This window comes from Torulaspora globosa, chromosome 8, assembly GCF_014133895.1.
Source record: "Torulaspora globosa chromosome 8, complete sequence".
NCBI classification, from domain to species: Eukaryota; Fungi; Ascomycota; class Saccharomycetes; order Saccharomycetales; family Saccharomycetaceae; genus Torulaspora; species Torulaspora globosa.
Window position 1 is genome coordinate 883,763 of NC_050734.1, and position 24,058 is coordinate 907,820.

The following is a 24,058-nucleotide window of genomic DNA, read 5'->3' on the forward strand; positions in this document are numbered from 1 at the left end:
AGATCTCGAGGTGCCGTCGCTCCATTCAGCCAAAAAGCAGTCAGCAAACTGACGGGGACTCCTCGTCGTGGCTGGATTCCCGGGTTCTAGATCGCTAATCAGCCGAACTCTAAGCTACGAACTACAGCAAGCTTGGGAGCCCACTGGTACCCGCATATCACTACGTTGCAGGCTTATGAGTTTTGTCGCACGCCGCTTGCATCTCAAGAGAAGAGACAACAACAGAAACCTCCCCGAGCTGACTGCTGCGTGCCCTATGGCCTTTGTCTCACTCCGACGCCCACCAACAATGCCGACCTCACGGCCCCGGCACAATGCCGCATAAGACACGGCAGCAGATCTGCAATTGTCGCAGCGATGCGCAGTGTACGAGAGAGAAGAGCCACCAAGGTGCCGTTCGACATCGATCTTATTCCTAATCCAGGAGCTCATTGTTCGATTGCACGTCGATGCCGCTTGCCATTATTTGTTGACCCTATGGGTTACCACAGGCGATGCTGCGGAGTCTCCGTGGGATAGGAAGAAAAACAAGCAGAATTTTACAACCTTGACGGCTGCCGCAGGCTTGCCAATTAAGTAGCAGCTGAGAGGTCAAGGTAATGGGTACTCGGAAGGTGAAAGCATACCGGAAGTCCAAATATAAATAGCTGGGTTCAGACTGATGGGGTTTTTCCAATTGTGGCACACTGGTGGGGGGATTTACGGAACGCAGTAGAGATAGAGTGCAGCAGCAGAAAATGTCGAACTTCTCTTCTTCAGATCCTTGGTGGATGCAATGGAACCCTGACAATGTCACTATTTCGGATCATAGTGTGAGCGACGCTTGGAAGACATGTGTTTTGCAAGGAGTTTACTATGGCGGTAACGACTATAACGGTTGGCTGGGCGCGCGTATCTCTTCGATCTTTGTGATCCTAGTTGTGAGTACTTTCTGTACTCTTTATCCTGTTATCGCTAAGCATATCAAGTGGATGAGAATCAACAAATGGTTTTATATGTTTGCCCGTAACTTTGGTACCGGTGTGATCGTTGCGACTGCTTTCATTCATTTGATGGATCCTGCATACGGGGAGATCGGGGGTCTGAGCTGTGTTGGTTCTACTGGCCACTGGGCCGACTACTCGTGGTGTCCTGCCATCATGCTGGCAACCGTTTTCCTAACGTTCTTGGTGGATCTATTTAGTGCAGTGTTTGTTGAAAAGAAGTACGGCACTGTGCATGAGCACAACTACGATGAAATCGCCCAGACAATTGTTCGGTCGAACAAACCAGCTCATGATTACGAGAGACAGGTCGAGCAGACCTCAAGCCAAAGTGCTATCGCCAACGACAAAGATGCCAAAGTTCTCAACACGGACACTGAATCTGTTGTGGATTCGGTCCAAGCTGATATTTCCTTCAAGAGTGAGTTTGCTGCTTTCCTGGTCTTGGAATTCGGTGTTCTATTTCACTCGGTTATGATCGGTTTGAACTTGGGTTCCTCGGGTAAGGAATTTGCTACCTTGTATCCTGTTCTAGTTTTCCACCAATCGTTTGAAGGTTTGGGTATTGGTGCAAGGTTGTCAGCTATAGAGTTCCCTGACAGCAAGAAGTGGTGGCCATATATTTTATGTGTTATCTATGGTTTGACCACTCCCATATGTGTTGCCATTGGCCTCGGTGTTCGTACCACCTATAACTCTTCATCCTATACTGTCAACGTCGTCTCTGGTGTTTTGGATGCTATTTCTGCTGGTGTGCTGCTGTATACAGGTATGGTAGAATTGTTGGCAAGAGATTGGATTTTTAACGCTCACCGCACCAAGGAAATCAAGGAGATTCTCTTCTGTCTTACCTCCATGCTATGGGGTGCCGGTTTGATGGCACTTCTTGGTAAGTGGGCTTAGAGTGTGAATCTAGGAAAATAACTCATGGTTCATCAATTTCGGGCAAGGTTTCTTGCAAAATGGACATATCCCTGCATATTAATTAATTCATAAAAGTATTTAGCATAGGGTCCATCGGCGTGAATTACTACTTGGAGCGCGAAGAGCGCGAAGACCTTCTCTAACATCAGAAGGTGTCGTTACAATAGTTTCTAAAGGTTGCCAAGATATAGTTGGGGAAGAGTATTTAATTGAACATGCAATAACCAGTTAACTTCCTTTGCTTATCCGTAGCTGCCGCAAACGCCGTTTCATGCTGCTATGACAGTCAGAACGAGCGCGATGGTTCATGTCTCTCGCCAGCCTCTCAGCATATATAAAATAGTTTTGAAAGAGAGGTAATATGCAGTCTATGAAACTTTTACTTATCTGCTACGCATACTCGAGCGTTTCTCAAAATCTAACGCTTTCATGACCAAGGCAACTCATATTTGAAGAATGCTTGTCGTCTAAAGAATCCAAAAGAGTCTTGACTACTTAGGAAGTAATTTCCCACCCTTGTAATACACCATGAGATTCAACACGAAACCCTCTCCATCAGGATCAGGTCGTCCATTTGAATCCACATCTCCTTGCCCATAGTTCACATCAGCATAGTCTATAAACCCAAAGTATTCATAGACCTTCTTCGCTTTGTCACTGATCGCTTCAAGGACCACTGCGGCGTTCTGCTCATCTGCCTTCTGCTTCAAATATGTTAGGATGGCCCTTGCAGATCCCCTCACTTCTGGTTGCTCGAGGTTTTTGCCAATCATGAAAAGATAATAATATTTTATTTTACTACCCAACTGTAATGCTTCCTTATGACGAGCAATTGTCTCTATGAACTGCTCATTGAATCTAGGATCTTTAGTTTTTGCTGTCTTGACTGGTTTATCTTGAGGAGGAAGAACTATCGCAGCACAGTCAAAGTTGTTGCTTTCTAGCAAAAGACCACCTCTAGCTAGGAAGTCCTCGCAGAAATATCTGTACGTGTCGTACAGCTCTTCATCGCTCAAATGCTTCGAGGTTGGTATCTCCAGAAATTTCTTACTCAGATAATGACAGGCAGCACTATCGGCAAAAGCAATTGCCAAAGTTTTCTGCAGCTTGGCGATATCGTTCGTCTTATTCACAGTACAAGTAGTCATGATTTAAGCCAACAGTCTGTATTGACTTTCTTCATCAGTAAACTTTTTCGGCTTGGCTTTTTATATGGTTTGATGCACCGCCCATATCTTAGTTAAACGACTAGAATTGTTGATGGTCTGTGCTGGATTACAGATTGTCAATGCCCACTTAAAAGCAATGCCAGACTTTGAAACCTGAATTCTTGGTGGGATTGATACACAACTTCTGTTGTTGCAAAAAATGATTTCGCCCAGGATCGAACTGGGGACGTTCTGCGTGTTAAGCAGATGCCATAACCAACTAGACCACGAAACCACAGAATTTGCAGCTGAAAAAGCTCTTGCTAGGCTCATAGCGGGGAAAACAGATCAGGACTTAGCACCGGTGGACTGCTTTCCTTCGAGCAATCAATAGTAGAGTTATGGATGGCACTGAATCAGTTTATTCGTGACTATGTTTCAGGATTGCTGATAATCTCATCAAAACCAAACAATACGAAGTGCTGAAGATGAGGCTCGAGCGTACACCGTTGAAGTGAGCAGCACTCAAACTTCGGGCGAATGAGCAGCACAGTAGAATTATCAACCGTCTTGAGCGCTGCCAAATCAGAATCGTCAATTAGATCTAGCGAACGATTCAACTTAGGTCTAATACGGACATGTCGCACTGGCGCGGTAAGTATTTCAACTGGCCGTTCAGCAACGTGAACTCATTATTGGTACAGTGCTTTGCTTGTTTGACATGATCGATCTTTGATAAGCCAGTAGCTTCTTATTCTTGCAATGTCGGTTCTTCACAGCCGATTATCACCGGTACCTGTGTACTTGTGTCCTGTGCGACCGGTTTACTAAGTCTTAGTTGCGCAAAGCATGAAGTTCATATCCTTCATTCCCTAGCAATGGAATCGATCTGTCTTGGTCGTCGAATTGATAATTGACTAGACGTATATCCCGTCTAGCACAGCTGGTCTTGCCTATATCACCTGTCAAAGGAATATCTCGTCACTGGTGTGTTGTCATGAACTACATTACTACCAGGTATTCCAAGGAAGCTATTTGTGATCCCTTCTCTTCTTTTGACTGACTGTTTCGCTACTCAGCATGATCGGGCAAGCGCCTATTCATTCATTTGGTGGCTACTCTAACGTGTTGGGGCCTGGAACAAATCATGGCTCAGCTGTAAGAATTGCTATCCTATCCTAGAGGTCCGCCATCGGAAGCTTCAAGCGTTTTACGGCTTTAACATTCTGTACCAGCGAGTTCAACCTTCCAGTAGCTAAAATTGCCGCTTTCTACTCTTTCTTCGTTGGGACTTGGATTGGAGATATGAAGTGTGATAATGTAAGAATTCCTGCTCAACTCGTTCCTGGGGTGTTTGCCAGTCCATAAACTTAACTGAACTATGTATCCGCTCAGAGGGGCTGCTTCCTGATCGACAAGTTCACAAAGCCTGAACTTTCCGATCATCACTAATTGCTGCTCGGAGCTTTTGCAGTTCTGTAACAAGTCACCTATAGTGGTTGGAACGGCAAGCGCATTGCAGCAACTTATGGATGAAATATTCGAGAGGCTTATCCTCAGTATAGATGATTTCTGTCAGACGAGTTTCCGGTTCTCATTGCAGGAAGAAACTTCGCAGAGAGATCTGTCCTAGGTCGCTGGCGTCAAGGGCTTCCTTGGTTCTGTCGTAGTAGAAGGGTCTTTGAATATGTCACGACGGTATTTAAGTGTTTCTTGGCCTAGTTTGGGGTTAGATCCAGGGACCATATTGACGGTTGTGATATTGGCTTCTTCCGAAGTCTCTGACTACTTTCTGGCTTGAGTCCACATATCAAAATTTGCAGTGGAAACTCCAAGGGAATCGCGAAAGGAATTCTTTCAAGCAGGCATGTAGCTCTCCAAATTGGAGCTGTGACGACGAACAGTTCTGCAAGTTGTCGTAAATCGAAAATTACGTTTTGGCTTCAGTATTTCTCATGGAAGTCGACCTAGTTCATGTGGCCAGAGCGTGAATCCTAAACTACGCCCAGGTTCGATGATGGGGATCGCAGAATGTTAAGGAATGCAAATTGCGCTTAGCAGAATGTCGGTGCCTTGTGGACCCTAAGTAGATCTTTGATAGCTGCTTACTGAGCGTCATTTAATGTTTCACTTGCACTTCGAGTTGACACCAAAGGCTAGAGAGTGATATAATTGATCACTGATATCGGTAAGCCGAGCATTCACTTGGCCATATGGTGAAGCACTATCACATTGCATCTGGTATAGTCAATTGCTGCAGCCATCACAACAACAACCACAAGGTCTTATAGTGTAGTGGTTATCACTTTCGGTTCTGATCCGAACAACCCCGGTTCGAATCCGGGTAGGACCTCTTTTTTACTTTATTATCTCGAAAATCTCATCATCGGTGGCCCTCAAGATTAATGTTAAGCAAGTCAAGATTAGACCATTCGAAGTTATCATTCCTACTAAAGAAACCAATCTTTACTTAATATATTGCGTGTGATTGTCAGTTCGTACCTGCTTTTTATACCTGACACAATCAACCTTTAGCAGTGAAGTGATGTAATTCGAGCTTACTCGCTGCCTGGTAAGTTAAAAGCCTATTGCACAAGTAAGAACCAGCTTAGTTTGCTTGAAGGTTTGAATTTAACAGCTTTACCTAACGCGAAATAACAGCAGGCCCTCTCCACTACAGAAAGAGAATGCTATCTCAATTAAATTATATCAATTAAATTCCTATCCAAGGATTGCGAGACACTATACTTTGGGAAGGTCGTTCTGCTGTAGAGATCTTTGACCTTGTTGGATCAGCTGAGTGCGTGAATGAAGCAGAGGCTTATTTTGGTAGATGCGATCCTCAAAGAGATAGGTGAGTATGGTTATGGACGTTTATTCCGCTTCTTGCCCGCATGCTGGAGGCGAGCACTTCATCATCGGCTGGAAATCAAGCAAAACGAAGCTAATATGCATCTTTTCAACGGAAGGAGAGGTCTATGGAATAACAGGGGCTACACCTATCCTGGGAGATCTGCAAGAATTCGTGAAAGTAGTAACTGATTCAGATCCGGAAGTTGTCATCATCACGGACAGTCAGTTTCCGGTAGTGGTTTTGCATAAGTCGTGCCAACTGCAATAGGAGCTAGTTTTTTGATTACGGTCTTACGCTTCTGTTGTATATTGGGGCCACAGCTATTTAAAACTTCAGCCAGCAGCTCCTCACACCTGTAGACAATGGCTTTTCCCATAGGCGGAATGTTACTTATTCAATACTTGAGGTTCGCAGCCAGACGCATGAAAGTGCTCGTTGTTCTCAGGTTAGCGAATCAGTAAAAACGACGTACAATTACTAGTTAGTTACAGAGGGTTTGGTTCTGATGTTCAAATTGAAGAAGATTCTTCTTCTCACCTCGAAAAATAATATCCATTTCACAATGTTCAGGAAAATCCCATCCCCCCGTGGCAAAATGCTATGTTTGAATCCAATTGCAGACAAGGCTGATCTGAGCTGATGTTCAAAATATGGAGATCTGCAGCGGACGTATTCATGGAAGTCAAGGTTCATTGAGTTTTAAAGGAAGGATGAGGAATATGATAAACTGCGGCTATGAGGACACCCTAGTGTGAAACGTTCAACTTTTAGTTCCTGGACAAACTGAGTCGACTGTAAATTTACTTATCTACAGTCTGCGATGAGATTTTAACAAAAGTTGTACTTGATACAATCACAGCCTAAAAGAACCATGATTGACGTCATGCTCTACTGAAGTCAAAGCTAATAAATGGTCGAGGCTGAGGTATATCAGCTCGTTTCTCCTTTCTGCTGCTCATCAAGGGTTTTGAAGACATATCTCGAGGTTGGTTCAGTGAAAGTAATACCACTCTCAAGTAGCTTCACAAACGCATTCTTAAAATCCTCGAAAAATGCATCCTGATCATTGGCGTACTTTCTGACATAGACAAGATATTTTGGATCTTGTATCAAAGCATAGTCAGTTGGCAACATCATGATACCCTTTTTTGAATCATACTGCATATTACCTGCCGCGTTTTTCTCATATGTCCAATCCTCCCGCAACAGGTTCGCAAAGAACTCATTACTGAATATATTGGTATCATCATCCCATGGCCCATCATAACCTGAGTTTTTCAGGTGCGTTTTACCCAGGATATGTGCCCCGATCAGTGCCACAACTTCCTGATCGTTAAAGCCGAATCGATTGTAGAACATTCTAACGCGATTAGCATCCCAAGAAGGCAGTGGTAATCTACCGTTTTCAGGAACGGTCTCCGCACCAGTGTCCACTCTCCCTGGTCTCCAAGGGATTCGTGGGCCATGGAGTTCTTGAATCGCAGTGACACCACCTAGTGTGTAAAGATCTCCGTGCGAAATCCAGGGAAACTGCTGATGAAGGGACGCCAAAAAGCCGGTTGCATTTTCCAGACCTTTGCTTAGTGGATCATTGGCCTCTTTCTTAAATCTAAAAGTACCACCGTAGGAGCCGCCTGTATTATCTCTCTTGTCGTAGGTACCTGACGAATGCCATGCCAATCGAACTAGCACGGGACCGTAGCCTGTATTGTTATCATAATCCTTTTCATCTCTCATTTTCTTCGCAATTGCATTGTAGATATCTTGGAAATCGTCGAAGCCTTTCCCTGCCTCAACTTTCGCAAGATGTGTCGTTGAGAGAGTCATTGTGGAACTTGTAAAGAATCTTGAGGAGAAGATTTCACTTGTTTTGTAACCGGTCTTACAGCTGTCAGCGAGGAATAATGCAGTGACAGCCGTATTTCTATGATTCAGAGACCTGAGGAATAATACATTCATCTTTTCCCATGTAAAAATTTCAGCAACACTACAAGATCGGCCATCTCTCCCTGTTATTTATACGAAAGGTGGCATAACCCATATCGTTGAAACGCTCAGGGGGGAAAAATAGTAGCTATCAGCGCTGGCATTGCAACTGGGTATCTTGTTCGTCTCTTGCGGATATCGCGGAATTTACTTGATTCAAACAAACGAAGATGTGCCAACACCAGCCGACGACCAATTTCAGGAAGCTCAATCAGATTCACGAATAGACCCGACCAACAAGTGCTCTGTAAGGACTTTGCTCCTTGCTTCAGCTTGTACAACATCGTAGGACCGAGCATAGTGCTCTAGCAGATAGCTCAGCATGAATTTTACAAGCCGTATGGCTTATCTGGATTGTAGGCTTGGGTAAGCTTAACCTAGACTCCTGATCCATTCAATTCACAATGAAGCTGTGGTCTTTCTAAATTGCGAATAAGAGATCTTACGCTGCGAGAGCACACTAAACGTGCGTTTGGCGTTCGTCAGCTACCGGAGGCAGTAGCAGTTGGAATGGCATGACGTGATACATAAACAACGAAGCGGCGTTGCATGGTAGCTACTGGCAACCAAAAGAAACAAGAAAGCGGGGCGGAGAGCTGTTTTCCCCACGTCTCGTTAAGGAAAGTACATCTCCACCAATGGCTTTACTTGAAGAAAACTTTCTTCACATAGTATCTAATTGCCCGTCAGTAGAGTAAGATGGAAAATTCGAAGTACTCCGAAGTGTCATGCTGCCACAACGCTACGATCAAACCTATTTTTCTGATCTTCCGCAAGCTACTTTACAGACAAGGCATCATGGAATTCCTACGTTATTGTTGGCATAATTTTACAACCAATCGTCTGCTTCCAACGCCTGAAATATCTCGAACTGCTTACTAAACAGAGCCTGAAATATGTCGATCTTGGAAATTGATAGAAAAACGTTGTTCCGAGATGGTGCCCAGAAAAAAGCCTACGAGTCGAATGAATATTATTAATTTGCTGTGCAAGGAGATGACAAATGCTGTGAAAGTCTCTCCATATGCCTGTTGCAGCGACCTGAAGCTTATACGAACGCTCTGCTTAGTAAGCGCAAGCTACTCAAGCATTAAGCAGAAGCAGACGGCTGTGTTCATTTTCTCACAGTCAAAGCTCTTGGCGCAATGCTAGCTTCTATCCATATAACGATACAGTGAGATTGGGTCTGAAGAGAGGATTCTTGAGATTTTGATGTTTTTCAATCATTCGAGAAATACAGTGAAGAGACTGTACTAGCAATGTCATTCGTTAAGGATTTCGAGCCTGTTGCCTTGGGTGATACCACTCTATTCAAGCCAATCAAGATTGGAAACAACGAATTGAAGCACCGCGTTGTCATGCCACCTTTAACCAGAATGAGAGCTTACCACCCCGGTAATGTGCCGAACGACTGGGCCATCGAGTACTACGACCAGCGCTCGAAGAGGCCAGGTACTTTGATCATAACCGAGGCTACTTACCCATCTGCTCGCAGTGGAGGCTATGACAATGTTCCAGGTATCTGGTCCGAGGAACAGATTGAGAAGTGGAAGAAAATTATCGCCAAGATTCACGACAACAAATCGTTCGTGTGGGTGCAATTATGGTCTTTGGGTAGAAAAGCACTTCCGGGAGCTTTGGTCAGAGACGGTCTTCCTTTCGTGTCTGCTTCAGACGAACTTTACATGGATGAAGCTAGATGTGAGGAGGCAGTTAAGAGCAACAACCGACAACGTGGTTTGACCAAGGACGAGATCAAGCAATATATTAACGATTACGTTAATGCTGCCAAGAACTCCATTGAGGCTGGTGCCGATGGTGTGGAAATACAGTGCGCCGGCGGTAACCTACTAAATCAATTTTTGGACCCTATCTCCAATAAGAGAACAGACGAATACGGTGGATCGATTGAAAACAGAGCTCGATTCACATTGGAAGTGGTTGATGCAGTCACGGAGGCCATCGGTTGCAATAAGCTCGGTATCAGATTTATGCCATATGGTACTTTCAGTGCTATGTCCGGTGGTCAAGAACCATTGATCATCGCTCACTATGCCTACGTATTGGGCGAATTGGAGAAGAGGGCTAGAGCTGGTAAGCGCCTAGCCTTTGTGCATCTCGTCGAACCTCGTGTGACGAATCCATTTGATACCGAAGGCCAAGGAGAATACAATGAAGGTACTAATGACTTCGCTTACTCAATCTGGAAAGGTTCTATTATTAGGGCGGGTGGTCTAGCTTCGCATCCGGAAGAAGTGAGGAAAATGGTAGCTGATGGGAGAACATTGATCGGATACGGTAGGTTTTTTATCGCAAACCCTGATATGGTTGACCGTATCGAAAAAGGCCTGCCATTAAACAAGTACATCAGAGAGACTTTTTACGCAAAGACCAAGGAAGGTTACACAGACTATCCAACTTATGACGAGGCACTTAAACTGGGTTACAAATAAGACTGGATGTGGTGCGGGAGCAGAAGCTTGCCTCTAAGCTTGCTGATCTCGTATATGTATGTTTCGATCATACGACTGCATTCCCAAGAGGGTAAGTGGTTTTCACTTAAGAGGCGAAGTACATTATTGTAAGACCACCTTTGGCAAGATTATGAGCTACAAACCATTTTGCCAATTCCTGTCTATCACAATGTACTACTAGACATTGATACATCGGCCAACCATATTATAGATTCATACCGGCGAGCCGCCTTTGGGGTTTGTGTTTCGGCTGATCTTGCGTGTTCATCAGGGCTTGACAGCCCGTCGTGGCTCTGGTTTAGATAAATTTACCAGTTGAGAGTCAAGACATTCATTTCAGGATTCGCCAATAATACAAAGACAGAGTGCGCTTTATGGAATCCATGTCATTTTGGATGGAAAGTCGTGCATACCGCTAGTTGTCATGTAGGTTCATTTTGATATGTCTCATTTGACTTGCAACTTTAAGCGTCATGCCTTCCGCCGAGGAGATAGAACCTATATGGCTAGTTGCACATGCGGTCATCGATGTCGTGACCGATGTAGCCAAGCTATTAAGCTTGAACCTTGCAAGCTATTTTAAAGACTTCTGATCTAGAGGCTGCGAGGCGGCGAGAGCTTGAAAATGAAATAGATAAAATGGACCTATCGGTCGTTATCAGGGTGCTACTCTTGTTGAGATATTGAGATAGAAGTTGTTAATTACTGATAAATACTATATAATGATCAGAAACGTTCTGTAGTAGTACGAGCTGAACATATCAGTTTGGTAAGATGTAATCGAAGGTCTAGGGCTTAGTCAGCCATATATTTGGCCCCATAGATCTATTGCCAATACAAGCGAGCTGTATAGCGCGCCTAGGCCTTGGATAGCGACTCGACGAGAGGTCCAAATGATACCTATGAAAGGGACCCAGTTGAGAGCTATTAGAGAGCTACCCAGGTCCAGAAAGGGACAAGGGATTCCATAGGTTCAAAAAGTATAGTTATTAGTAATAAATACTAGACGAAGCTCAATTAGAGCTTGAGTTCGTCAACCATAGCAACCCACGAATAATACCGTAAACCTATTATTAAAATTTAACAATTAATTATCCGATGTAGTGTAACGGCTATCACATCACGCTCTCACCGTGGAGACCGGGGTTCGACTCCCCGCTTCGGAGAATATTTTTTTTCAGAAACTTTGATCTGCAGATTGAGGTTCATTGTTATGGTGACCAGCAGACATGAAATTAGAAAGCCTGAATAGCGCAGTCTTGGCATTCACTCTCATCGGTGAGTAGTCGCTGATCAGTACTACTCTTATGCCACGCCACTGGCCCTCCTTCAGAAGCGGTGAGTAAGGTTAGCAACCGAGCGGTGAACCGCTGTTGTTAGATTGTTGCGGTGGAAAGCCCTCATTAGCAGCAGAATGTTTTGCTCGTTTCATGCCCAGATCCCTTATCATAGAACTTAATATCATCCCATTTCCGTTCAAACAGTTGTAGGGCTCACAATACAGAATGACAGCTAGCCTTTCTTTCAGACATTTCGACAACGTAAACTAAGAGTGCCACAAGAAGGAGACGGCTTAGCGCATTTCGCATTGAGCTCTAGACTGAGTGGTGATAAGTAACCCTTGCCCCCGTAAGGCATCCTACGCTGCCTAAGAGAAAAAGCTTCTCGACAAACCATGCAAGGCCGTTTGGCTGCTAGGCAGCTCAGATGCTCGAAGACAAGAATACTGAAAGAGGCTCATGAGCGTTGTTTGCCATTACGTGTGATATTATCTGCTGCTGCTGCACGGCTTGTTCTGCATGTTCCTACGGATGCTATCTGGCGTGTGACTAGGAAGAATGAAGGTCGCTCAGCAGGTTCGTCGGTGAATATCCAGCCATTTCGAAAAATCTTGCCCTTTCTTCTGGCTATTCCAACAAGTAGATTTTTACAAATCAAAGGAGTGAATTAAATAGTCGCAGATTTATGAGAGAACTGAATAATCAAGGCAGTATGTCGCATACTATATACGGCGCCGATGAATCTGTTCATATCTTTAATCGGCACCTACTGGAGCCTACTGGAGCCTTCGGAAGTTTAAATGATATATATTGTCCCGTTTTCAGCCGTCCTTGTGATGAATATCTTGCGCCGTCGCCCGCGTTATCTTGATTTTATGTTTTGATCGGCATCCAGGTATATTGCAGATGAAGCCGAGTTGATTAGGTGCCACAGATTTGTCTCTCGAGTAAGATAAAAAAACAAAACAAGTTTTTCACTAAACGCGTCGTCGACACGTAAGCCGTATTTTGGTTTTGAAAGCCGTACTGAGCAGCAGAATTACTTGTCTAGTACTAAGCAACCTTACAACTGGGCCTCTATTCATATGCACATAATCCAGTCAGCTTGTCTTCAGATAACCTACAAGGGAAACATAAACGAGTTTCTGAGCTACAATGCGACAGGCCTCGATCAGTCACGTTCGAGCTGCCAAGAGATCCCCACTGCGGGTTTCGGAAGAAAGCCAATGAAGCGTGCCACCAACTCTTGACATAGAAGGTTTCCTATTCAGTGAAGCTGACTGCAATATCCTTGGAGAGACTTCGTTTTGAATTCCAGGCAGTATAGTTTTCCATCGAGCTGTTGGAGCGGTGCTATGAAGTGTCATTGGACTGTGGTGACAGCAGTATGATGATGAGGTCTTATGGAAAGCATCTGTCATCAAAAGTACCACCGAAACACTTTTCCAGAGAAAGGTGCTTGGATAGCACAATTGGTCTTCATGCTTCTCCATATCGACCGCCTGTCAATTTTCTTACATTACAGAAGGCCAACGAAGGATGCTGGGTTTACGGAGATAGACTCTGATAAGCAGCAGGTGGCTTTAGCAATAGATCCAGGGAAGAACTTGACGTGTAGTGCTGGTCCCTGCTATGCATAGATATGCTCATGGCAAAAGATATGCTAGGCTAGGTGTTTCAGGGACTGGTCAGATGCTGTGGCATAAATTTGACGGCGTGAACTTGACAGAAAAAGGGAAGCAAACACTGCGCTGATCATCAGAGAGACGGTCGATGCCTTCAAGACTTTCTCGACGCTTGCGAGCATCCGCATGGCAACGAACGGCCGGGAGATCTTGGATACGACGAAGGCTGCGCTAATTGGATGCGACTCAAGTAAATGTATCACGAGACATGGTTATCATAAGCTCGTCAGAAAAACGCAGTTTGTAGTATCGAAAAAGAAGTAAGTGTCTCATCATACTCAAGAGGACTTGTTTTTTAATCATACCTTTTTATCTCATGTCTTGCTTGACGGACTTGAAGGCCACTCTTGAACTGCGGATGTTTAATCATTCTTCATCATGGTATTTCTCTAAATCAGCTCTGATTTTCACTTGAGTCAATGATCGTCTGCCCAAGATAACCGATGGATCTTAGCGAGCTAGAATAAGATCTAACAAAAGACAAACGATCTCCTGTAAGAACATTGGATGGTCCTTCAAATCACAAGATATACGCTCTATCAATTCTTGCAAATTTGTCGTTCAACGTCCTTGGCAGTGGTTTTACCCGTTTATCTTGTTTTATTATCGAAGAATATGTACATTTTGTTGGTAATGTCAAACTCGATGAGACATTGACCTCAAATGCAACTCGTAGAGACAATTAAGCAATGGAACTGGATTTCAGCCTCTTCAAAGAAGCAACCAAAGAGCACTACGACCTCCTACTGGATGCTGATCCTTCTGAAGAAGCCGTTTCGGAATACCTGCGGCGCAGCTTTTGTTTTGAAGCAAGAAGAAGTATTGATCTCGTAGGAGTCCTCATCCTCCTACCAACAAGACCAGAAACTGTGGAGATCGTCAATATTGCTGTATCTGAAGCTTTCCAGCAGCAAGGCATTGGTACGCAGCTACTACAATTTGCACTGAAATGGGCTTCCGAGAACAATTACAAGATTGTTGAGATTGGGACAGGAAGTACCAGCTTTGGACAACTTTACCTATACCAAAAATGCGGTTTTCGAATTGTTGGGGTTGATTCTGACTTTTTCATCAGAAATTATAAGGAACCCATCTTCGAGAATAAGTTAAGGCTGCTTGACATGGTAAGACTGCGCAAGTTTATTTAGCAGAGTGCAGAAACTTTCTCCCTTCGAAGTGTTGACGCAAGGTGAAATTGCCTAAGTCCTGTCAATATTCCAGATAGGGACAGCTTTGTTGAACTATGACTTATCGTTCCAGCTGGCTGATCGCCATTGCAAACAATTGCTCAATTCTGCGTAAGGGCTCGAATCGTCATTTGCCACCAGGATACAGGACATGAACACAACGACGAGCAACTGTCATTTGATCTTATCAAATAGAATTGTCTAGAATCCTTTCACAAAACATCAGGGAATGTCCCAACTCCTCTTAAAGGGCTAAGCGCCATCAGCTCATTTCTCAGCCAAACGCAAAGACTGTTACTGTGACAACTAGCAAAAACAAGGTACTTAGGGTGGCAATCACTTGAGGAAGGGATAGAATGTGAATACACAAGATCCGACTGCTTGCGAAAATGCTTTACGAGGAAAGTCCACGACGAAAACAAAAGGGTTTTGTTGGGGGAGCTAAGCTAGCGACAGAGGCTATTGATATTCAACGATTAAAGATCCTCGTCAATTCCTAAGCTAAATTCTTAGTATTTATGATGCTTCAACGGTCTTGAGGAATTGGGATTCACAATTTGCTACTGTCAAGTAAAGATGCTTCTGCTCACGGCCTGCCGGCTTCTCCGATTTAGCACCAAGGGGCATGCATGCTTCTTATGATCCTGTTTCAAGCCTGGCAATTTAGGATTGTCATGATGTTGTCAATAAACGTTCACTAGGTGAGAAATCCTCATATTTAAGGGGGAAACCATGGTCGGATTCGGCTCTCAAATGTACTTCGAGTGACTCAAGATCAATGGCAATTTCTATCATAGTAGTGTTCTGCTTCTCTGCGTCAGGCGGCTAAATTGTATTGATCAACGAGACTTGGAAAAGACCAATAGAATGGAACTGACTTATGCATCATCTTTGCCCTCTAAATAGCATATACATGTTGCTGATTACAAGAAGTGTGCCAATTGTGCAGTTTACACTTTCATGAAAGCCAGGTCAGAATTGATTTGGTAAGAAAAAGCCAAAGCAGTGACATTAACTCCCTAGCCGAACGTTTTAGCGGATAACCAGTTCGCCTCAAAACTACGGTGCTCGGTGTTTTAAGCCTTTTTGAATTTATGAACAATACTCACTATATAAGGAGTGCTCCTCTAAAGAATGCTGGAGCTTCATGAGTTGGGCAGCTGAATTGCTGGGAAGCTGAATTGATGCGATAGGTCTACCATTTGTTGCTGTAGTTCATAAGCAAAATTGCGTGTGGCTACGGCCTGCACTCATTGAGATGACATTGCGCAAAATTAGCCTGAAATGTTTACCAGCTCCGCAGCCGCCATCGATCACGTCTGGGAGGCGAAGTAAATCTGCTTAGAAGTCATCACGAATAAATTAGCGAAGTATGTTAAATTTCGTAGAAAGGCGTGTGTTAAACTGTAGAATATGAGAATTTTGGACCTTCGCTTGGTTTCGTATCCTCATTTTCCTAGTTAAAAAACCTACCGTGTTAGTACACGAGGGGAAGCGTTCATGCTATCGACGCCAAGTTTGACATTTATTTCTGAAGTGGAATCTTTTGCTTCAGTGCATTACACTATTGGAACTACAAGAGTACATGCATGAAGCCTCCTGGCACTAATGTTTCAATGTCTCCACGGTCTTTGCGGCGGTTTCGGCAGCTGATGCTGGGTTAACACCTGTCACGAGCTTCCCATCAACAACAACAAATGAGCCCCATGGATCAGCTGGTTGCACATAAGTAGCTCCATTAGTGTCCGCAACTTGCTTTATTGTTTTCATGCCCTTATCCTTCATAATTTGAGCAAGGTTCAAAATTTCCTCTCCTTCATCTGTAAACCCCGTCAACTTTTTGCCCTTGATAAAAATATTGCCCTCTAAAGTTTTTAAATTATCGAAAATAGCGGGACCATGGCAAACAGCTCCAATAACACCTCCGTTTGCGCTAACGTCTGCAACCAGCTTCTGTAAGTGCGGTGAGCGTGGAAAGTCGTAGGATGCACCATGGCCACCGGAAGCAAAGAAAATTTGATAGTCCTTGACGTTAAGTTCGCTAGGCTTTTTAACGTTACGAATAGCCTTCATGAAGGAGGACTCTGACTTCTCAATGATTTCCCTATCCTTAGCCTTTAGAAAATCGGTCGACAACGAGTGCTCATCCCAGCCGAAGAATTTTCCCGTCTCGGAGACAAAGTCCACTTCGACGCCCTTTTCTCTCAACACTTCATATGGATGCAAAGCCTCTACGACAAATACACCGGCACGGGCTCCATCCTGATAAAAAACTTCATTGTAACTGGTAATGGCAATCAAAGCTTTGACCATAGTATAATTTTGTGCTATATTTCTTGTAGTGCCGATTGGTAATACCACCCTTTTGTCAAAGTCAAGTGAAATTCTTCGATACTCAGTCCAACTTCGATTTAATTGCGAGCAGAAAGAGCACCTATTTAAATGTGTGCTATCCGTCCAAGGTTGCGATTAGTAATGCTTAGGGGTCGTCTTCACATCTCTGCCAATAGTGCCTCTTGCTCTTGCGATTAATACAACTAGAATAACAGGGTCGTTTCTGGCTAGTCGGAGAGTCGCGTGACAAATCAATGATGCCATGGCTCATGAAGAAACGGTAAAGCGCCGCTAATTCTCACTGTGTGCGAGTCCTCTCGATCTCTAAAACGTTCTCAGTTGCAAAAGCGACGTAGGAATTCTTCCATCTGTCGAGAATCGGTAATTTCTTGATTAGTCCTGCAGGGATAGGTTCAGGTATCGACGACTTTTCTTACATTAATTAGCGGAACCAACGATCTTAAGGTCGGGTACGTCATTTCTGATGAGGTCCATTACGGCAGTACGAGTAGGCATGCAACTGTCGACAAATTCTGGCCATTCGGTAGTTTGACTTTGAAGCTTTCGTGAAGGTTTGGCTTTCAGTGCTACAGCCTCGTCTGGCTACCCAGCAGAGCTGATGAATCTCCGCTCTTTCGAGCCTCCTCGGACGCAAAGGCTGTCTTTCTGACGAGCTCTCAGAAGTCAGAGTAGAAATTTGCTACACACGGAGCGTTGTTCGGCTCAATATTCCAACACAATACAGTCATTATCCCGGAATTTCGGTCCAATGTCTTAAGGCTGCCACTGGCCTCTGCAATTTCAGAACATTATCACCTGTCCAGTAGCAGCCAATGTAGCAATGGAGGGGCATGATTCTGGTCCTTTGCCGATACGAGTACGTGGGGTTCGGTTGTACTCTCAAGTTGTCATGCCGCTAATGCATTCCACCCGTCTGGAGGATGGCAGGCCATTGGGAGATGAGTTCTTCATGATCCGTTTTGTTATCCTCTAGGCTTTTGTCTCTTGAAATGTTAAAAGCGGTCAGATGTGTAAATTAACTTTTAGAATTAGACCATAAGGACAATGAGGGCGTAAGCTGGCCGGCAAAGAGTTGGTATGAGATGCGTTTAGAGGGGTGTATGTAGGCCATCAAGAATGCCTTTCAACAAGGCTTACTCGTACGAATATCATTCATCCGGCGATGCACTCCCATGGCAGAGGAAGGGCATCGAAAATAGTGCCAGATGCTGTAAAAGCAATTTGCTTTGGCAACCCACTAAGTCGGAATTCAGACAGAGCCACTGCCGCTTTAAGGTTTGATCATACTTTTTTTCACACCTACTGCCAGATATGATCCAGAAATGCACAAAGTTGCAGTGGCTGGATCCGGGAAAGATTATACATGCCAACCTTTCAGCTTGGCTCAAATCCAACCATCCACTTGGACCTCAACGCAACGGGACTTCTGCTAAAGGCAACTAAAAAGCGACGATGAAGAATATAAGTGTTCTGACAGCATCATGGGTAAATCTGCGGATCTACTACGTTGTTGAGCTCGAGCCTTTTGTTAATGAGATCAAGACTGGTCTGGCTGCTGACTCCTCTTCAAACCTATCGACAGCCGAGAGTACTGGTTCGGTGAAACATTCAAAGCCTTAGACATGATAATGATTAATCCTAATGGCTAGCATTCGAAGAAAACCTGGCGGAACTTTGTATCTACTAGTCGATTAGATACTTCATGATCTATACAACATTGATCAGACTCCTGGTAAACTCAACCGCCGAAAAAGTGACAGCGTTAACTGGCAGTGAGCGAAAAGAATTAGACCAAAAACCCTGAATAGCGCTCGCAAGCCTCTTCGAATGTACATAGAGTTCGCGACGGAAAGAATATCTGTACCATGAACCGGGCGATAATTGCTATCAGATTGCATCACCGACTTGAAAAAATCTAGAGGATATATCGTGAACCAGTAAAAGGCATTGGTTAGGACACATCATCCACTATTTCTCCATCCTGGCGCTGCATTTTGAGGGCCTATCTTCTTTGTGAGTCGTAGAAATAACTCGTACGCAGCGAAGAAGCATTCGAGACCGTGAGACTCGTGCATGAACGTTCATAAGGGACCCTTCTTCACAAGCTTTATAGAACAATCCAAGGTACCACGATACTGAACTGATGCCAAAGATATTGTCTACAGTTGCATACGGATACCGAAGTGTTCAACAGGGAAAGCACTCGCAATTCCGCAGACGAACACGCACATGTAATACTGAACCAAATAAGGATGGTCCCTAGTATTACTTCTCACCGCCTTGAGACATCTCTTCATCATCTCTTTTACTTCAAACTGGCAGGAGACGCAGGTGCGCAGTCTCAAGACTAGCGTCAGAGTACCCTTGTAGAGTACCAGAGCTTTCTCGTCTTTCAGTAGCTTGGTAGCTACTTTTAAGATATGAAGAACTTTGATTACGTACCTTGATTTGCTCGAACGGCTGACTGACGAGAATTTGGACCACTCCGCTGCTTATTCCACACAAAATATTATTCAGATCTGTCACTTGCGGTGTTAATCCTACAGAGGTCATTAAAAACTTGTGGTGTGGCAATCCCTTAGACATACTGCCACTGGAGAGGTCAGAAACTCTCTGCTTTCTACCGTCTACACTATGCACTGGGATCATAAGTGAGATTACGAAACAAGCGCGCTGATAGCAGTACCTTGTCCAGAAGGGTGCAATCAGCGTTTCCGTGCGATAATCTATTCTGCAATTGATTAGCTTTCTTGGGTCTTTTTGAACCTCTTTGATTGTCTCTGGTAATTACTGAGCAATAGCTCAGCAGTTATCCGAAAGTCACTTTGGTAAGCTCCTCGAAAGGAAGAGATGAAAAAGATAGAGCGACAGATAAGTGAGCACTTGGTTCTTGCCGTCTGGCAAAGTCCTTTCTCTCCAAGCATGTTTGGTCAGAGTTGGTTTCAAAGCCGTGATTTTTTGCGTATAGAGACACATGTAGAATATTGATCGACGCTTGCTCAGAGGTAGCGACTGGAAACGTACGATTTACATCTTAGAACACTAGAGCATAGCCTCTGTAAAATTCTGCCCTTAGTAGCGGTAGAAAGAACCAATGGAGGAATAACCTCAAAATCAAAAATCCTAAAATCGCAGCTGCTACCGCGACAATCACTGAAACACTGTGGACCCGCTTGTGTTGATTTTACCACCATTTGCAGTTAAAAGAGTGCTGGACGTTTCACTGGAGCCAATTAATGTGGTCACCTTGGTGATGTTAGCACAAGCTAGTCTGCTAGAGTTGCTAAAATGGACAACCACTGACAAGTTTCCGATGAATGCTAGATCGGTCTCATTCAAAGAAATATACTGCTCGATGTATGAGGTAGTGAAAGATTGGTCTGTAATTCTGCCGTGTTTCCCTGAAAGATCGCCGACTTCTTTGTCAGCTGAAGCTGTTGCTGCCTCGCTGCCGTTGTAGGGGTTTAAATGGCCTCCGGCTCCTGTACAGTTACCGTCCGCTGGGACTGGCAGCAGATGGATGTGGTAAGGGAAAGGCCCGCCGCTTGCAGGCAGGCCAGAAAGGTTCACATTGACCAATACAGAACCGTTGGGGGACGAAAATTCGATCGATCCCTCAATTTTGTTCTCAAACCTAGCGACATACTTGACGTCGGTTGGCGAGTTGGTCTTGACAGGAGCGCTACCAATAACAAAGGTGGCCAGCAATGAGGTGAAACAGATGTTTTTAACCTGGAACATCATCAAGGTTGGTTCTATTGCCCTGCAATGAACGAGATATAGGCCACATAAAGCTCACTTGAAAAACCATGACAGAACCCTCATTAAATATGCTCCCATATGCCTAGTAGAGAAACCAGTCCAAAGTTGGGGAAATACCGTGAGTAGAATGCGGCTCAACATGGGAAAATGGGCACACATCAGGCATCAATCCATTGACGACAGGGTGGCATTCTTTTCCAAAGCAGAGATCGTATCCATAAAATTTTCACCTCGAAACCACAGATCCTGTTGCCTGCATGTCACTTTCAATTGACCGTCTTTTTTTGTCTTGGCACGAATTGCACCTCGCATAAGGTTTCTCGGCGAAAAGACAATGACGTCCCTGAGAAACTTCAAAGTTACAGGGATGTCAACCGTAGTAGAAAGTCACCGTTGCTTACTTAACAGGCGTGTCTTACAAAGGTTTTCATTTAACAGAAACTTTGCATCCGCACAAGTCCACTCCAGCAGTTTAAGTCGAATACTTGCCTCAAATACATAAATCTGAGTCACGTCTATTTGGCATACCATTCAAGCATCTTTTCTGAATGTTCATTAAAGTAATTGTGACCATCGATTTTTCGTGTGGTTTCCTCAATGCAGAACAACTGCTTCTCTTCAGTCGCAGAGAAATTATGGGTTTGGACATCTTCAAGGACCGCCCAAGCATCTCTATGAACTTGAGAAATCAAAGTTGGGTCTGAACAGTAGGAGTAAAAGGTTTCGGACGGGACTCTTGGCCATCAAACCCCGTCTAGCTTCCGTTTTCCGGTTTGCAGGAGATTGGCATACGTCGAAGGAGTTCATGAGTTAACGTTGAGCCTGAGGGGAACTATGCATTTGACGTCCTTGAATGGTCTCAGGAACCCAGCGATGGCTTTGTACTGGGCATTGACTCCCATACGGCGGCTCCTGAATCCAGCAGTCATCTTTGTAAGCTCTGAGTGGGTATCAAACCATTTCGTCACACGCTGTCCTTCCATTCGTGGCGACCAGCCCCACAAGCATGGCCATCGCTTTAATCATTTTCCCGATTGTTCCGCTGGTCGTAGCAGGGCATTCCAGTCTGCCTCATGCAAAGCCTTATTCAGACGAGAAGTTGACTTCGAAAACACTAATAGTGCTGAACTTCTTTAGGTGACCAGAGAAACCATAGCTGTTGAACATCATTGGGTGATTTCAAATGATGAGCTTTTTTAGAGTTGTCGGTAACCTCTTCGTATTCCAGCCTGTGCTCAGCTCGGTTCATGCAATGAGCAAACGGATTTCGATGCTGGACGGCCTAACTTCCGAGTATGTGCCCTATATTCTTCGCCAGATGCAGCTAAATGCTCTTGGCGATAATTACAGTAGAATAGATGTAACAGAAGGGATTGGTGTTCTCCACGGCAGTACGACACCGGAGGAGGCATTTAGGAACTCTATTTTTTCTGGCCATCAAAAGAGGCCATCTGGCTGACTATGGGCCTTTCGAAATCTGATGGATCGACTACGGGAAGGGTATCCGAATGAGGCTAAATTAACTTGAACTTCGTAGGGCAATGTGTGGCATTATCAGAAACTATCTCAAAATTTCACCTAGTAGATATAGCAGTTGAATGAATGTTTTGTTCCTGAGCTGATGGCGAGCCATAGTGTACCAGTTGCGCTAGAGAATTTTGCAGTAGTAAATTCTTTGGACCACTAGAGTCAAATCTCGATGCTCCTTAAAGTGGAGAGAATGGTTGCAACTTCCAGAACAGCATGAAGCTGAAGAAAAGCCGCAGACCGCCGCTCCAAGCGAAAGGCTTACCGAGTGCAGAGAGCTTTGGTTGCAATCCAGGTGCTACACAGACTTGATTGCCGCAGGACGGAAGGTACTCCGGAAGTTTGTGTTTAGGGACTCGAGCCAGAGGGATATCATGAACGATAGCTACACTGGTGACGGTGCGTCCATGGCCATACACGTTCCAACCGTATTAGCAAGGCTGAGCCTTATCGTCTGCCTCTGGCGTTTCGATACGTTGCGTTTGTGCCATACAACATTTTACTCGCGGACTGCATGCGGAGGCTGGGGACTCCTGGAAGGTATCTGAAGTCAAGGGGGCTCATCGATATAGCCTTCGATGGTGTTACGAATGCTTATGTCGGGATCTATGACGATCACAGGGCGCGTTTGCTTCTAGATCGCTAACTTTGAATGCAATAATCTGGGTAGAACGGATGGTCTTGAGACAAAGGTGGGGTACGCTGTCATTGATGATTTAGTATCTTGGAATACCGAAGATCCAACCTTATGTCAATTAAAGATGTTCAGTTTGATTTTTTTGAAAAGGTGATATTTCTCAGTGTAAGAGCGCCTATCAGGTTGGCCAAGGAGGCGCTGCAGCGAATAGGCTTCAGAGGCCTAGCAACCCCACAGGACTGGACGGAGACTTTTGACGCAGCTGGAAGGCTTAGATGGGATGAAAAGCTTCTCTACCAAGTATTTTGATCTTGTCAAGGAGGTTCCCGCTCCTGGGTCACCGATTACTACGGTCTGGCGGCATGCTTTAGGACAACGTCAACATTACTGATTGACACAGATTCAGCCCATCAGCGCTTGCACTTGGCTAGTTATTGCCATTTCTGATGGCCTGCCCGCTTGACATGACTTTTTGAATCTGAAAACTGCAACAATTTTGAGAGCTTGGAAGTCGCCCGGGCAACCAAGGCGCGGGAGTACACCATGGTTTTCAGTCCAAATAAACCAGAGCAATTCAATCGAGTGGACGTGGAGGCACGTAAGCCTCTGAGTGATAAGGATAGTCAAGTCTAAGCGGCTCAATTGGAAAGAGCCACATCGAGAGGTACGGATCCTAACCGTCTCACCTGGTTATTGGCTTCAGTCATGACCCAGCAAGCTAGAGACAAATTACAAGATTGTGAGTTACAAGATTGTGAGTTTCAAAAATGCTCGGTCCAAGATGAGCATGAAAGAGAGAGAGCAGTTCGAGAAGGAGGAGCTAGTTGACATTGATGGATATCTGAACTGTAGCTATGCCGTTGCGACAATAACCCAGCTGGAGAAATCCGGAAATGGTTGAGATTTTACTCAAGCAGTTGAGAACGACGGAAGAACACTTCGAACAGTCCAACTAAGGAAGCAGAGAGGACTTACAAGCACATAGAAAAGGGGCTAGAAGATAAATGAATCTGGAACATGCTCCAGGCATATTTCTTCCTGGATTGGTGGAATTCACAGAACAGGAAGCACAGTTTCGGGAACAAGAACGAAGGAGGAGCCGCTCTTGACGATTGCTGTTCAGACGGCCAAACACTTACCAGTGTTACCGGGATCTAAGTGGTCAGTGAAGGTTCCAGGATGTTTTCAATAGTGAAAGCCCAGCACTTGGTGTTGCGAAGGGCTGCCGCCGAAGAAGATGACAATGCCGACAATGA

The 24,058-nt window shown here is 44.6% G+C and overlaps 6 protein-coding genes and 3 non-coding genes across 9 annotated transcripts; 4 read left to right on the forward strand and 5 right to left on the reverse strand.

Moving 5' to 3' along the window:
* Positions 1-737: 737 nt before the first annotated feature.
* Positions 738-1,886, forward strand: ZRT1 (high-affinity Zn(2+) transporter ZRT1; the record flags this gene model as incomplete). The annotated part of the gene is made up of 1 exon (XM_037285893.1): positions 738-1,886. The coding sequence occupies one exon, from the start codon at positions 738-740 to the stop codon at positions 1,884-1,886; it is 1,149 nt and encodes a 382-aa protein (XP_037141789.1).
* Positions 1,887-2,398: 512 nt separating this feature from the next.
* Positions 2,399-3,055, reverse strand: HG536_0H04920 (uncharacterized protein; the record flags this gene model as incomplete). Its single annotated transcript, XM_037285894.1, has 1 exon — positions 2,399-3,055. One exon carries the CDS (start codon positions 3,053-3,055, stop codon positions 2,399-2,401), a length of 657 nt encoding a protein of 218 aa, XP_037141790.1.
* Positions 3,056-3,276: 221 nt separating this feature from the next.
* Positions 3,277-3,350, reverse strand: HG536_0Htrna13V. The gene has a single exon. It is a non-coding gene; the product is annotated as a tRNA-Val (tRNA).
* Positions 3,351-5,336: 1,986 nt separating this feature from the next.
* Positions 5,337-5,408, forward strand: HG536_0Htrna7Q. The gene has a single exon. It is a non-coding gene; the product is annotated as a tRNA-Gln (tRNA).
* Positions 5,409-9,154: 3,746 nt separating this feature from the next.
* On the forward strand, positions 9,155-10,348 carry HG536_0H04930 (alkene reductase; the record flags this gene model as incomplete). The annotated part of the gene is made up of 1 exon (XM_037285895.1): positions 9,155-10,348. The coding sequence occupies one exon, from the start codon at positions 9,155-9,157 to the stop codon at positions 10,346-10,348; it is 1,194 nt and encodes a 397-aa protein (XP_037141791.1).
* Positions 10,349-11,463: 1,115 nt separating this feature from the next.
* Positions 11,464-11,535, forward strand: HG536_0Htrna11E. Its single transcript has one exon. It is a non-coding gene; the product is annotated as a tRNA-Glu (tRNA).
* A 4,591-nt stretch (positions 11,536-16,126) lies between these two features.
* On the reverse strand, positions 16,127-16,834 carry HG536_0H04940 (uncharacterized protein; the record flags this gene model as incomplete). Its single annotated transcript, XM_037285896.1, has 1 exon — positions 16,127-16,834. One exon carries the CDS (start codon positions 16,832-16,834, stop codon positions 16,127-16,129), a length of 708 nt encoding a protein of 235 aa, XP_037141792.1.
* Positions 16,835-19,186: 2,352 nt separating this feature from the next.
* Positions 19,187-19,525, reverse strand: HG536_0H04950 (uncharacterized protein; the record flags this gene model as incomplete). Its single annotated transcript, XM_037285897.1, has 1 exon — positions 19,187-19,525. One exon carries the CDS (start codon positions 19,523-19,525, stop codon positions 19,187-19,189), a length of 339 nt encoding a protein of 112 aa, XP_037141793.1.
* Positions 19,526-20,026: 501 nt separating this feature from the next.
* On the reverse strand, positions 20,027-20,620 carry HG536_0H04960 (uncharacterized protein; the record flags this gene model as incomplete). Its single annotated transcript, XM_037285898.1, has 1 exon — positions 20,027-20,620. One exon carries the CDS (start codon positions 20,618-20,620, stop codon positions 20,027-20,029), a length of 594 nt encoding a protein of 197 aa, XP_037141794.1.
* Between the last annotated feature and the right edge of the window lie 3,438 nt (positions 20,621-24,058).